Raw genomic sequence first — 14,896 nt, 5'->3', positions numbered from 1 at the left:
ATCTATGCAATTTGCAACAATGTACTTTCCAGTCTCCACATGCACGCTTTTCTTCCAAGCTAACACTTTGAATCTCTATGATTATGTAAAAATAGACTACAGAATAATGGGACTAGCTCTGAATGCTTATTTTTAGAATAAAGCATGCACAACAGCAGTTAAAAAGATGAAAAGTGAAGCACAGCCAGTTGATTACACAAAATTATTTCATTCACTTAGAAATTTTTTTCTTCCTTACCTGACTCACTGTTCCAATCTTTGTCCTGAACCACAGTGGATTTAACTGACGGATATCAAAGCCATCAACAGTGATAGTACCTTAAATTAAGAAACAGTAAAGTCAAGTGTGTTTGACAAGTACTGAAAAGAAGCGGAAAGAACAGTTGAGGACAACAACCCCTGGGGAATCACATACTAGTGGATCAGAAATGCAGAGCTATGCAGGCACCACCACAAGGTAACCATACACCCCAGAAGGAAGCGTGGTGCATCAGTGGAATAATCACATCAGGACTTCAAACACAGGAATCCTGACTGTTTATAAGGTGTATCTGAGATGCAAAGCATCAATTGTCATGAATGAGAGCAACACACAAAACATACCTGAGATAGGATCATATAGCCTCAGCAGAAGGGATACAATAGTCGATTTCCCTGTACCACTTGGGCCAACCAAAGCCATAACAGAGCCAGCTGGAATTGAAAGGCTAAAATCTTTGAAAATGGCTGTTTCTGGACGTATTGGATATGCAAACTCAACATCCTTGAATTCCAAAGCACCTCTGAATGTCTCTTTGCCTAATGTGATTCCCTCTGCATGACAAAGAATAAAATACAGAAACATGAACAGAAACAAAAAATCAGTTCAGCCTTCCTGGAACTTGATTTACAGAGACCCAACAGAAATATCTATCTCCATGTTAAACCTAGGGATAGCTGCAAGCCACAAGTGAGGACCACAGGGGTCAGTGTGGTACACCCCTCATTCCTGAATGCAATTTCAGGTTGCTCACCAGCAGTGAACCTGTAGGTTACCTACAGCAAGAGGGAGAATTTGCATCTTGCTAACACCTAACAACGAACAATGCTCACTTCTAGTAGAATTATCTGAATTTTTGAACATATTATAGACAATTCAAGTTTTGTCAATTAGGAGCAATGAAATGACATGGCATTATTGAAGGCCAAAGTCCCGTTGCCATGGAATAGATGTAAAAAGATAAACATTGCAAATCACTCACTGTCCTCTCACGGAGCCACAAAAGTCACCTGAAACACCCTCCCCTTTGGACAAGAGCAGTTCCCTCTCCACGACTGCGTAGGTTTTAAGCAAAGGCTGTTACTGGAATAAAGCTGCTGCTAGGTTTGTTGCATTAATGGCCATTTTTTAGATTTTTTTTTTTTTTAAAGTGGAAAGTATATTTAATAAATTCAGGACAACAGTGTATTCAAAGACCAATGAGAGGCATAATACTTGGACAACAGTTCATTGAAACTAAAATTTCAGTTTGTGAAATACCGTAACAAACCATCATGAATGAATGACTGCCAAAGTTAAATAAAGCCAGCTTCTTTCTGGAGCGCAGCATTTGATTTTAACAATTATCTTAAAAGACTATCAGTACTAGAAACAGCTTACAAACAGGTAAGACAAAGAAACACAATTTCTTTAAGCCCTGTTAAATCCCAGCGACACATATCCATACAAAGCAAACTAATTGGACAGTGGTGCTGCATTCCCGAAGGACAGAGTCTCACTGACGAAGTTCCTACCAGATTTGTGAAAACTGGCTGCACCAGAGCAACACCCGAGTAGTGCTTTTTCATGCTAAAGACATGGAACTCAAAACGCTTAATTTTTTTCTGACGCAGCATGCAAGTAACTCGTAACTAGCCACAGCACATGGTAGACCACATGCACATGTTTGGTTAAACAGTAATTGTGGATAGGAAACACAGACACCCATCAGTAGCAATCAAGATCTCACTAGTCCTCCTAGAGCAAATAATTTATTTTGTTTTTCTTTTTCCCAGATTCCCTCCTCTTCTCAGGCTTTTCAGTTTAATGGTAGTAGCACAGAAATGGCAAAGGCAAGACCACACAATTTCAGACTCCTTCCTTGACTTTAATCCATGGACATACACATTGTAACTTGTTTGTGAGATAAAAGCACAATGGTCTGTAAACCTCCCTTCGGGAAAAGAAACGTATTTGCTAAATCCTGCGCTAGCAGCATAATCCTTACTGTTATCAAAGTAACAAGTAATCGCTTATCTTTATTCTCAGTTCCAGTTACTGCACAGTCTATTCCATGGCCTGAAACACTGAAATCTTCTGCAATACAGGAAGTCTGGTACCACAAGTCCTTCCTCTATGTATTACTGTAAAAATATCTAAAAGCTATATACAAGATTGTGCTTGTTTCTTGTTTGAATTCTAGATACAGGAAAAAAAAGACATTATAGTTTGTTCCTGAGATATCTGTTGTCACCAACAACAGCTGGAGTTCCATTAAAATAAAACCTAAGTAGCCAAGAGAATAGATGTTTCAGGTGGGTTTGGACAGTAGAGAAATAGTCTCTTGGTTTTATTGTCTGATGAGCCAGAAATCAACTATAATTGTTTTTTGAGACAAAGGTTTATATCCTTTCCTATGTATTTAGTTTATACTGAAAGGAAACTTAAAGAAGCTTTCTGTAAGCCTATGCTACATGGATGTCTGAAACTTCATCCAATTTATGCTCAGTCTATAAAATAAAGATTGTTTTCTGTCACTATCGCTGTAATTGAATAATTCAATACCTTCAGTGGGAAAGACAACTTCTGCCCCAATACTACTGCTTACTCTGCACTGGGGCCACTGTAAAGATGAAGACCGCTGAAATAATCCAGATTGAAAAAAAAAAAAATCACATCCAAATGATGATGAAATCAACAGTTGCACTAGGTCTGTGAAGGGCACAGCAAACTGCAGTGTGGCACTGGATAGTCAGTCATGGCAGGAAGTTTAAGCCAGCTTCATTGCTAAAGACAAGAGCGTGTAGCTATCCCTTCATTAGCCAGTTGGTGGTTACTTTTTGGACAAATGGCTGCTATTCTAAGTCTGCCTCCGTCCATTGTTACTTTTCACTGGCTATGTAAAGTCTATGCATATCGAAAAGCATCCTACAGACAGGCTTGCAGCTGTGAAGCGAAATGAGACAGAGGCCAGACTGTGACTTGGTGTCCATCAGATTAAGAACTTGAGGAATTCCAGTGCAGGCAGACACAGCATTTCAAAAGAACCCCTCTGTATCAAGCAACTCGAAAGATAAAACTCTATTCCCTAAAGCCAGAGCTCACTCAAAAAGTCTGTTAGGTCTGTTGGATGTTCTTTTCTGACTCTTCCTCTTACAGCAGCCCCTAAAAAGTTTCTAAATTAGAGGACCATACAAAACTTAGAGGGCAACTACAGTGTTGACAGCTCACCTGGACTCTGCTATATTGCATTTCTTAACAACATACAGAGCTGGTGAAAACTCATGTATGACTTTTGCTTAGTGGGATGCAGCTGATTAAATAAAACCGCAACTCACACAGAAAGTATTTTCTACAAGCAGCTCACTGAACTACTTTGATTTGAGACAGGCAAATGCTGTTTATACAAAATATACTTAATATTGGAGGGCGTTGTCTAGCTTCCAAACAATAAAGCCGTAAATAAGGTGTTGCTGGCAATATATTTTTATTCACTGTATTTAAATATTATTAAATATTCTGAATTAAAGGAAAAAAACACCAAAATTTCAGCTTCTAAAACTTTCAATTAAAGGAAATATTCATCATCTGTTTCATAGTTAGGAAAAGTCAGAAGAATTACCACTGTATCTAGGTTTTTTTTCAAAAGATGTAAGTTGGTACTACCTTTAAGTATTACACACCTCTTTCTGAAGAGAAAAATCAACCTATGAACAATAACAAACCAAGGACCCACCATTAAATGGAAGTTGGGGCTTCCTTTCAATAAGTTCCCATAGACGTCCACCGGCACCTAGTCCTTTCATTAGTTCGGAATAAAAGGAACTTAGACCTAAGCAAAAAGCAGACCAGTATTATGCATTTATATGGAATGGAAGACATAGGAGACATTAAATTTGCATTATACTTTTCATCACCAGCATTGAAGCATCAGACGTGTAGGGGATCTTTTACTCCAACACACTATCAGACATGTTGATTTAAACCCTATCTAGTCTCACTTCAGAGCTACCAATAACCCTTATTGACCATTCTTATTTATATCTGTAAAACAAATCATTCTGAAGAAAAAAACAGAAAAAGTTAATACACGTAAGCTTGCGTATACTCAAAAGCAAAGCAACTCTTTTTCATTCATCTGTCAGGAAGAACAGCATCCAACTTTAGAGAAATAGCCTTGCATACAACCAGCTATATTTTCAAAATCATTCAGTAGAACGGAGCACTCTGAATGCCCTTCTTTGTCAGATAGGGTTATACTACTGTCGGAGAGCCCGGCTGAGTCAGCCAGAGGGGCGGGAGGGCTCAAAACCTAACGCTCAACTGACACTTGAGAAGCTATGTGGAGAATGGACAAGGTAAAGAAGTATGTCTCCCAAGTCAGTGTGCTTCAAACATTACTGGAGAAGCAAAAGCTAAGGCTTGCATATAGTACTGGGTCCCAGCTCTTGGCAGCTGTGTGAACCATCTTGAAGCTGGCGTGGCTGAAGGGCTTTCCAGCTGAAATAAACACAGAAACCAACCTAGAACCAAAAATGGAGTAAGACATAAATACAAAATGTCTTATTTCTTCATTTTTTGGGTGTCTTTCAAAATAGAGTAACCAATTTCAAAATCTTTGAATTCCAGCAGAAAAAACATACGGAATAAACCACTTCCACCTTAAATGCATATAGTGTTAAGAGTGATCTCAGGAGGGCAGAAAACCGAAGGTATATTGAAATAGGTTTACTGGTTTATTCTTGCAAAGCAACAAGCCCAGCACAAGGTCATGAGTCTGTAAATGTAGACAGGGCATTTCATCACGCTGCTGCTGGGGACTATCTGAAAGCTTGCAACACAAGGCACTAGCCATGATGAGAAGCTGTCTGCTTGGAAAAAAGAGCCAAAGCATCTACATCCTAGAGTAGGGCACAGGGGAGAAAGCATGAGCCTCACAGAGCACCTTGAAACTGAGACACTGAGGTTTGCATATTCACAACCACTCATAAAAAAACATTATATAATATGGACAGCAAATACTAATTAGAAAATGTTTTTAATTTTCAAAACCTGTCTTCAGTATTTGGTAGAAAACACAACAAACTGTTACAACAAAAAGAGGCAAAGTCCCCAATTACACAATGAACTTCACAGTTCATTGCATGAACATGTATTGATGATGACATATACCAAGCAGACTTAGCACTTTGAAGACTTATATGCTTTGTAGGTGTCAAGGAAGGCAGGCCTCTTCTGGCAAGGCACCTTTACTTCACAGTCCCCATGAGAAAGAGCTCTGTGCAGAACTATATTCTTCAATAATCTCAAGGAGAATTTAAAAAGATGTTTTTATCACAAATAAAAGTTAATTCAATGACATTTTATCAGTGTTTCTATCATTATTTTTCTTTTATTTAACATTAATTTGTCTCATGTTTTCAAAGTGCCAGGTATCTGTCTGTTGACCAAATTTGAATGATTTAAGCAGAGAAGAAAGAGTTTTGGTAGTTGGAATGGGTGCCACTGGAATTTTGATATCCAAGGAAGCAGGTTTTGTGAATTTTGCCCTCAGGCACATCTTTGTGCTTCCCTATCACGCTTAGTCTTAGAAAAGAAGAGTATAGACGAGCTGCATTGCCCTGCTGGTCTATCAGAAGTAACAGACTCATTTTAAAGAAGAACCCTTCCAATCAAACTTGTCAAACTTCAAAGTACCTTATCTTCATTTTTGCCTGTATGCAGTAGTGAAGACTGCTCTGCCAAAAAGATGAACAGTTTGTTTCTGGGCCAGTAGATTAGAGAGTCTGAGCTTCAAGGAGTCGTCAGTCAGTAAGGAAAAACAAAAGGTTAGCACCAGAGTGTAGTGTTGTGCTGGCACTTTGTTTACTCTTCCAGCTCAAGACACTCATACTGAATTACAGCTAAATTCTACGTGCCTTTCTAAATAGAGTATGTTTAACACAGACCCACATATTTTGTAAAAAATATAATACAAGTATTATTTCTTTACACAACATACCAAGTATCTTAATTTAGACCTAAAGAAAATTAAAGTAATATGTATCTGTCACATACACACATTGAAAAAATAACCTCTGTATTCCTTTGGGAAAATGGAAGGCTTATATTAAGTTATAAACTATTATTTTCATTAACTCTTCAGAAAAAAATTATGTATGATTTCTTGGGACAATCATTTGGAAGAGACTTTTTAAGAAAGCCAGATCTTTTAAGAGCTTCTTCCTTCCCGCCCCCATACTGACTGTAATGCTTTGAAGTGAAGAAAACCTAATTTCTCATTCCATACCTCCAATGCTTATTCCAACCCAGAAGGCATACATTAGGAAAGATGAGAGTTCACCAACTGTCATGTAGGCACTGCCCATTAGTAATCCTCCTTTGTATAAGACTGAGAGGACAATTAAGTTTCCAGAAAGGCCAGTCTAAGGAAAAAGAGGAAAAGGCAGATTTTGTCACATACATCTTAAACTTCATCCTCTAAAATGTTGTTTCAGATTTTTCCTTCTAATAAAAGAATTCCCATACTATGGGTATCTAGATTTTTAGAGGACTGAGTTAAATTTGAACAAAACCAGTTCTAAAGCAAATCAAGCCAACAGCCAGCTAGACATTCAGTGGCACTGCACTTTGCTAGCCAACAAGTGTTCAAAAAGCAACCTCATTCCCCAAGATGGAAAGGAACACCAAACATTATTCTCAACCATCATTAAAGGAGAAGAGTTGATAGTCTGCATTTACGTTGCACTTTTAGAATACCATTAAGCAAACTCATTTCTCCATAACAGCTTGCAGTGCAATCCCACTCTCCCTCCCCCACCTGTGCACTCCCCAGCTTCCTTTGCATTCATGCTCATCTCATCAGGAAGCCAAACTTGTAAAATGCTAAGGGTGGGGGAAGGTTTCCACTGGTTTAGTTCCCTGAATAGGAGGTATAGGCTCAGATAAATAGTGCAAAGCTATGGGGTGTGGGGCAGAAATAGAGACTTAAACCAGCTTTATCATACCACTGTATCTTGAGGTGCAGTTTCACAGCAATTTAGACTGATTTAAGTCCAGTATTCCCACAGTTTCATGTAGGTTCAATTTACACTCAAATTATTTATTTGCAGATTTATAACTATCCTCATGAATTTTAAAATAATTGACACTTGCCATAACACGGTTGGTTTACTTTCATCAAAATACACTTACTGCTCCAAAGAAGCCTGCCCGAGCTAGTGCCTCTTTTTTAGCCAGCTGTAGCACATAATCAGCTTTATTTGTATACTTTTCCATTTCAGCCACTTCTTGCCCAAAAGCTCGAACAGTTCTTATGTTTCCAATACGCTCTTCAGCTAACTACATTAAAGCAAAGAACAAAACAAATATACAGAGACACACAATTTGGAATGTTCATATTACAGAACATTTGAAAGTTAAACCAGTATCACTACACTAATCTCCAAATACATTCCTTTGGATACCACTGGAAAATTTCTCATGCCCTCCTCCCCCACCCCCCCTTTTTTTTTTTTTAATTCTATTAAGTTAAAAGTAAACTGCATGCCCAGGCAGTTTAAAAAGAACTTCAAGATGGCCTTGACTTAAGTGTTAGCAGAGAAAGAAAAATATAGCAGTAGGGTTAAAAAAACCCCTGAATTTGACGTGAACAACACACATAAGAAAATTACTATTCACAATAACTTGCAATAACAACGTGGGAAAGGGAAAAATAAAGAATATTCTATTCTACACTCATGCAAGAAAGCCTGCAGTTATTTCCTGAAACAATTCCACTCATTTGATCAAAGCAACACTGGGAATTAATTTAGTTCAACTACTAATGAGCCATTTCAACTCAGTATTTTGTTTTAACTTCTAAACAGCAAAGTATTAATTCTAAAATTACTTCAATTGTAACCAATTACACTAAGTTGTTAATAGACACTGTGATGGTCTTACAAAAAACAAGGCCCCCTTTTGTGAGTAAAAATATGATATAAAAATATAATTCTCCTTCCTCCATCCCCCATTCAACCTAAAAATTTGAATGGAACACTAAAATTGGTTGTTCACGTGAAGTCCCACACCTGGTTTACAAAGGCATGAGCTTCCGTTCAACACAGGATGAGGAAGATAAACAGTCAATTTGCATAAGTCCTACATAGGACATCCCACAGTGACAACTGTGGCTATTTAACTATGTCGTTCCTAATTATATTTCTATGCATTTTAATGACGTTTCCCCACCCTCAGCCTGTGAGAAAAAGGTCACTATCACTACTAATTGTCTGACAGTGCTTTGCAATATTTCAGTGCAGTCAGCAAACACAATGAAGGCCCCTCTACAACAGCCTCTCTAGAACAGCTTCCTCTACTTTCCTCCCAAACATCTGGGTATGTGCTGAGACACCCAGAAAAGTTTAAAAAATATCAAGCCTCATAAACATTAAAAAGCTGACAATAAGGTCAAACATCAAGGATTCGTTCCAGAGAAGGACTTGCTAGCAAAGTTTTCTTAAAAGATGGATCCATCTAGGATGTTTCTGATGGCTTCAAACTCATAACCATAGTCCAAGAAAAGTGTTTTTCAAACCTGTACCAAATTACACAGGACTTCATGGGCTGATTTTTTTATGCTGTCACACAGCTAAAGCCTAACTTCTTTATCCTTTCCTACACTTCCAAATTCTCAAGGCCTGGTACGTCCACATTATATTGTTGTGGACAGCTCTTTACAAAGCACAGTTGTTTTTGAGATCTATGAGTAAGTGTTACTGAAGTTTACCTTTCATACTGTTCAGGTGCAAAACTACAGGCTCAGCATGGCTTAGGGCAATGAACAGTACAATTATCTTCAGAAGATCTGTACTTCAGAGATATTAACCTAAATACACTAGAGCAACTTTGAAGTTAACTAGAAAGCATCTGTTAAAAGATTACCTGTGTTGCTTCTGCAAGAGAATCTTGAGACATTTTAGTAAGTTTTCGCAAGTATCTTCCATAAATTACAGCCAGGACAGCCAAGGGTGGCACAATGCTCAGAACAAATGCAGCAAGGCTAGGTGACACAAAAAACTAGAAGAAAAAGGTATGTGTCAGAGGTTAGCGTTCAGATTAAAAATAATCCACTGGAGTACTGAAGTGCAACTTCCCTCGCTAGAGTTTTCTAAAACTAGTAGGATTGTAATTTAGTGCTGCCATGCTTTCATTTATCATGTTTTATTTCTTCCACGCAAAATATCCATTCCTCCACAGCATTTGGGGAATGGATCCCACGGTTAGAACAAAGGTTATAAGCAAAGGGGCCTGGATTTCATTTCTAGCTTTCTCACTGGTTTGCTGTGTGGTCTTAGCCAAGTATCTTAACCTGCCAGTGAACAGGCCTACCAGGAAATCTCCTGGGGATGCTGAAAGACATAAGCTATTATATAGTTTCTAAAGTGCTTTCACAACTTTTAAAGAAATGGTGTAATACAGAAAGTTTGAGTAGAGAAATATCGTACACTACTTCTGAATAACTGAGGAACAGATGGAGTCACCAGTGCTCCCTAGCACCCACAAATACTTATAATCTGGAATAATGGATTTATAATGGATATAAATGAATAATGGATGTTGCAAAACCTTATCACTCATAACAATCATCATCAAAGCTCCTAAATAGGTTCTTTTGATAAGATTTATTGAAATTAGATCTAATGTGTTTTCATTTCATCTTGCTTTCTGTATTGAAAATAGAAAAATCTCCAGGAAAATTCAAAATCAACTTAATTGACAGGTTTATATAATTATTTCATAATAATCTCTTCTTTCTGGGCAAGTCCACCTTTTAACACTGCATCATGGCAGCATTTTTGAGCAGAATGCCTTCTATAAAGTTATTCCAGTTTATGTATGGTAAGATAAAACCTTAGACTCTATTTGCTTAGATAAATACAGAAAGCCGTAATTCTTATCAGTGGCAAAGTATTAAAGCTTTAAAGCTTCATAGTGGAAACTCTTAACAGTTTCTAATAACATCAATCTTGGAAGCTTGTTTTTATGAGGAGACTTTTTGCTGTTTGTTTTTAAATCCAGGTATACAGGAAAAATTACCACACTTTCATTTAAGGTAATTGCCACCAACGTATCTTTTCTCAGATAAGCATAAAAAAACTAATGCCACAAAAAACAACATGGGAAGTCAAATTTTTACATAAACCAACTGACCAACAAGGAATATTAACTGATGCACTGCACTGAAGCATTCATTAACATGCTTCCTACCTAAATAAATTCTTTACTGACAGACTAAAGCAGAACGGCTAATACTTCTTGTAAAAATCCTCAGCAGTAATTTGATATTCAGTGCTGCCTTTGCTCACCTAGGCCTTAAGCAGAGTCAACCAACTTCAATGACTTTTACATCAGGCCCTTCACACCCTATTTTACCTACAACCATGGGAACGTTATCACTGATTTTAATATCTTCAGTAAGAATATTGCCTACTTCAGTAAGCTTCAGTAAGCTATTTGCCTACTATATTTTGCTTGATAAATTTGGGCAGCAACAGCAGTTCATTTCAAACCCTCATTCTCCATATTTTGGCTTTTGAGTAAACATCAAGTGGTTACAGGCACATCATCTATTGCAATGCAGTACATGGATAACCAGTGAGATACACTTGTATCCAAGAACACACAACAATTTTGAGACTGAATCACATTCACACATTTCCTAACAGAACTGAAACAAACTTGAAACTACAAGAAGTGACAAGCAGGGAAGAGACCACCGTACCATCATTCCAACCCCCACAGATGCCTGTGCTCCTGCCCTGAGCCCATCTGAAAGGTTTTCAGTCACTGAACGGCCCAAGAGGGCTGTATCTGAAGATAAGCGGTTTATCAGCTCTCCTGTTTTGGTCTTGTCAAAGAAAGCCGTTTCTTGCTTCAGAATAGAGGAGAACATGGTTGTTCTCAAACGTTTCACAATTCTTTGTCCTGTCAGAAACAGAAGTCAGTCAAGCAACAGACACCGACAATATAAAAATCACAGGATTACGCAGCACTAAACAAGTCACATTACAGAGTTTTAACACACCAGAAGATGGTGAGCTTTAAGATGTCACGTAACAGTAAATAAAAATGAACAATTATTTCAGCATACTTATCTTCGTACTATTAATTTACCTTTGATCTGGTAAAAAAAGCTACTGATTCCAAGAGGATCTCTCAGCCAGTGCCAAGAATTTATTTCAGATCATTAGATAACCTGACTCTGTGAAAAAAAATGACTCTCAGTAGCACTTTTTACTTCTGTATTTACCTGCAGTCTGCATGAGGTAGACACGAGTAGCATTAGCAGCAGCACCACATAAAAAGATTCCACTCAGCAAGGCACACAGGCTGGTCAGGCTGTCAGTGAAGTCTTCACTGGGATTTGTATAAATAACGTCAATAACTTTACCCAGAAAGAAAGGGGCTGACATGGTAATGACACTGGAAACTGTCAGAAAGCCAACAGCAGCTGCAAATCAACAAGAAAAAGGAAAAGAAAATTATTCTGAATTTGCAAGATCATTAATAGTACATATGAAATAATCTTTCACTTGAAATTTCTATTAAGCTTGCAAGTGTCAGCATTAAATAATCAGCATTCTTTTAGGCCCAGTTCTGAATGGGACATTTTAAGTCACTGCATAAATTAACTCAGGCAAGCACATTTTAAGATCCTGAAAGCCTTTGTATATAATCACAGTCCTGGAATTGCTTCTCTTGTCTAACCTTCCCCACCACTACCCGATGAAGTTAACTCTTCACAGATGTCATCCTTAGAGAGCATTCACAGTTAGCAAGTCTTCCATCTCTCTCACACAATCCTTCACTCCTGTTTGGTTTGTTTTTTATTATTCATGCTTGCTACCATAATAAAGCTTCCAACTGTCTATTTCTAAGATAGCAATGACTGAAGTAAAGATCTGATCTGAGAACTGTCTAAAACATGCGATTTTATTTGGAAAAAAATCCAAAAACACAAACAAACAAACAAAAAGCCCCATCTGATTTACTCTTGGCTGACAAAATTTATATACATTTGTTTTGTTTTACTCTTCTTTTAGACCAGCAACAGTAAAAAATAGCGTAAGTTTGAATAGAAGTATGCTTGCTCATGAGCAGAGCTCTTGAATTCCAGTTGCAAGATCACCCATGGAACAACCTGTGTAACTGTTTGAAGCTGTATCACAGAGTATGAAAAATCACACTGAACCAAGACTTAGCCTTTTGAACTTTAATCTGCAAAGAAGTTTCCTGAGCCAAGAACACAGCTTGATTCTGAAAAGGCAAGCCAAGCTTGGAAGGCTGAGAACTAGAAAAAAACCCTCTTAATTGAAAACTGAACAGACTTGATATGAAAACCACTGAACCACAACAAACAATACAGCGTAATTTTCCAACAGCCAACCCCACACTTAAAGCAACCATTCAGAGGATTGGCTATAAAACTACTAGCAGATAATGTCTTTAAAGACAAAAAGACACTGTACTGAAAATCCTGAAGTTGCCCGAGTTTCAGTTCCATTCTACTGAGCTTCTTGTATCGCTCCTATGATGAAGACAGCAGAGCCTCCCAGCAGCGCACTGCTGTAAGCAATATTTCTAACATCTGTCACAGATGGTTTAATATCTCTTACCACCTCCACACATACGTGGAAAGCTTTGTTTCAGTTTGTACTTCAAGTGTAAATACAGCTGTGCATTTATGATGAAAAATTCAAGGTACAAAAAATGGATACCTGCACCACCTGAAGCAAACACTTCTCTGCACCTTCACTGCAGTGCCCCAGAGCAGTCCTGGGAGAGCTCCACACACTGCCCAAACAAGCTTTATCCTTGCTGTTTGTGGCGGTTTAATCCCAGCCAGCAACTAAGCTCCACACAGCCCCCACAGCAGGATGAGGAAGAGAATGGGAAGAGTAAAAGTGAGAAAACTCGTGGGTTGAGATAAAGACAGTTTAATAAGTAAAGCAAAAGCCATGCATGCAAGCAAAGCAAAGCAAGGAATTCATTCACTACTTTCCATCCACCGGCAGGTATTCAGCCATCTCCAGGAAAGTAGGGCTCCATCACACGTAACCGTTACTTGGAAAGACAAACGCCATCCCTCCGAACATCCCCCGCCGCCCCCTTCATTCTTCTTCCCCCAGCTTTATATACTGAGCATGATGTCATATGGTATGAATACCCTTTGGCCAGTTTGGGTCAGCTGTCCTGGCTATGCTCCCTCCCAGCTTCTTGTGCACCTGGCAGAGCATAGGAAGCTGAAAAGTCCTTGACTATGTAAACACTACTTAGCAACAACTAAAACATCAGTGTTATCAACATTATTCTCATACTAAATCCAAAACACAGCACCATACCAGCTACTAGGAAAAAAATTAACTCTATCCCAGCCAAAACCAGGACACTGTTGTGTCCAGCCTGCTGCCTGTGGTTCTTATTCAAGATATGTTTGCGATCTTTCCATTGCATTACACTTAAGCCAGCAAGCATGTTAAAGATAAAGGACTCAGATCTTTAACTTGAAGCTATAAAAACTATAAGAAGCCAGAGTAGAAAGGGAAAGACTTCCTGCTGCAAACTTATATGATCCATGCCATAGACACGTCTCATAAGTATGTTATTTACTAGCTAAAACTTCCTAACAATTAGTGACCTTATTAACAGGCTGGCTGCATTGGTGTATTCAAGCTGTGAAGCAGCAGGAAAAACCCAACAAAAGCCAGGTCATCTCCTGTCAGGAAAAGCTGGTCTATAAGGCAGCTGGAGATGGTCAAAAGCATTGCTTATAAGCACAGTTCTGCATGGCAGCTCAGTCTCCACTAGTCCAGACAATTTCTCAGTTATGGATGGAACTGCACAACTGCATATACAAATATTCATTGAAGGAAGAGAACTGTATGGCTAAAAATCCCGTATGTCTCTGTCTGGTGGTACAGCCTTCCTGGCTTGGACTTACCTTCAGCTCTTCTTCATTCAAACTAGCATAGGTTTCACTGTAATTACTTCCAACAGCCTTAAATGAACTAAAAGCAAATACTAGTACATAAAGCAAATGGAAGGCTACCAAACTACTTAAACATTAGACAAAGTTTCAACAACATATTGGAACAACACAGTCCTGAAGATGTCACTTTTAACTTTCCCCTTAAGCAATATACCTGTCTATATTAATTTAATCACAAATCACATGCAAAATAAGGTTCTTTAATTGAAACTCTCACTTTGATTATACCAGCAGAACTAGAAAATAGCACAGATGCCAGACTGTTGCTCTTTTTGTTTTGTTTTGTTTTAAACTATTGACTAATTGAAGAAATAGGAATCAGCAAACACTCATTCTACCTCCCCATTCAAAGAAAAGCTGTCATTGTGATAACCAGCTAAAGGGAGGAGTACAAGGTGTTCAGCAACCAGATATGAAGACACTTCAGTGACGCTGAAGATTATTACTGCCAGAAAAAAGGTCAGAGTAAACTTTATAGTATCAGTTTCACATAGCTTACTCTGTTACCAAGAAAATTATATCAAACAAAAGAGAGTATTTTGGAAGCTTTGTTTTTTAAAGTAAATCTGTTTTGTAGGCTATGAGATGAAAATAAAGAAAATGTGAGGCAGATCAATGGAACTTTT

General features: G+C 38.1%; 1 protein-coding gene across 2 annotated transcripts in view; it reads right to left on the bottom strand.

The window, feature by feature from the left end:
• The window catches only part of ABCB10 (ATP binding cassette subfamily B member 10), a 30,397-nt gene that overhangs the window by 4,301 nt on the left and 11,200 nt on the right, over positions 1–14,896 (bottom strand). For both annotated transcript variants that reach the window (XM_075146426.1, XM_075146425.1), the window contains exons 2-9: positions 11,532–11,732; positions 11,004–11,206; positions 9,164–9,298; positions 7,433–7,579; positions 6,528–6,663; positions 3,975–4,070; positions 604–813; positions 239–318 (exon numbers count right to left, since the gene is read on the bottom strand). In XM_075146426.1, coding sequence (XP_075002527.1) covers positions 239–318; positions 604–813; positions 3,975–4,070; positions 6,528–6,663; positions 7,433–7,579; positions 9,164–9,298; positions 11,004–11,206; positions 11,532–11,694 — 1,170 coding nt within the window. In that variant the 5' untranslated portion in view covers positions 11,695–11,732. The remainder of the gene's footprint in view (positions 1–238; positions 319–603; positions 814–3,974; positions 4,071–6,527; positions 6,664–7,432; positions 7,580–9,163; positions 9,299–11,003; positions 11,207–11,531; positions 11,733–14,896) is intronic.

The sequence above is a fragment of the Calonectris borealis genome, chromosome 3 (assembly GCF_964195595.1).
Source record: "Calonectris borealis chromosome 3, bCalBor7.hap1.2, whole genome shotgun sequence".
Classification (NCBI taxonomy): domain Eukaryota; kingdom Metazoa; phylum Chordata; class Aves; order Procellariiformes; family Procellariidae; genus Calonectris; species Calonectris borealis.
The sequence above is the reverse complement of the archived record's forward strand: the minus strand, read 5'-3'. Positions and strand labels throughout refer to the sequence as shown.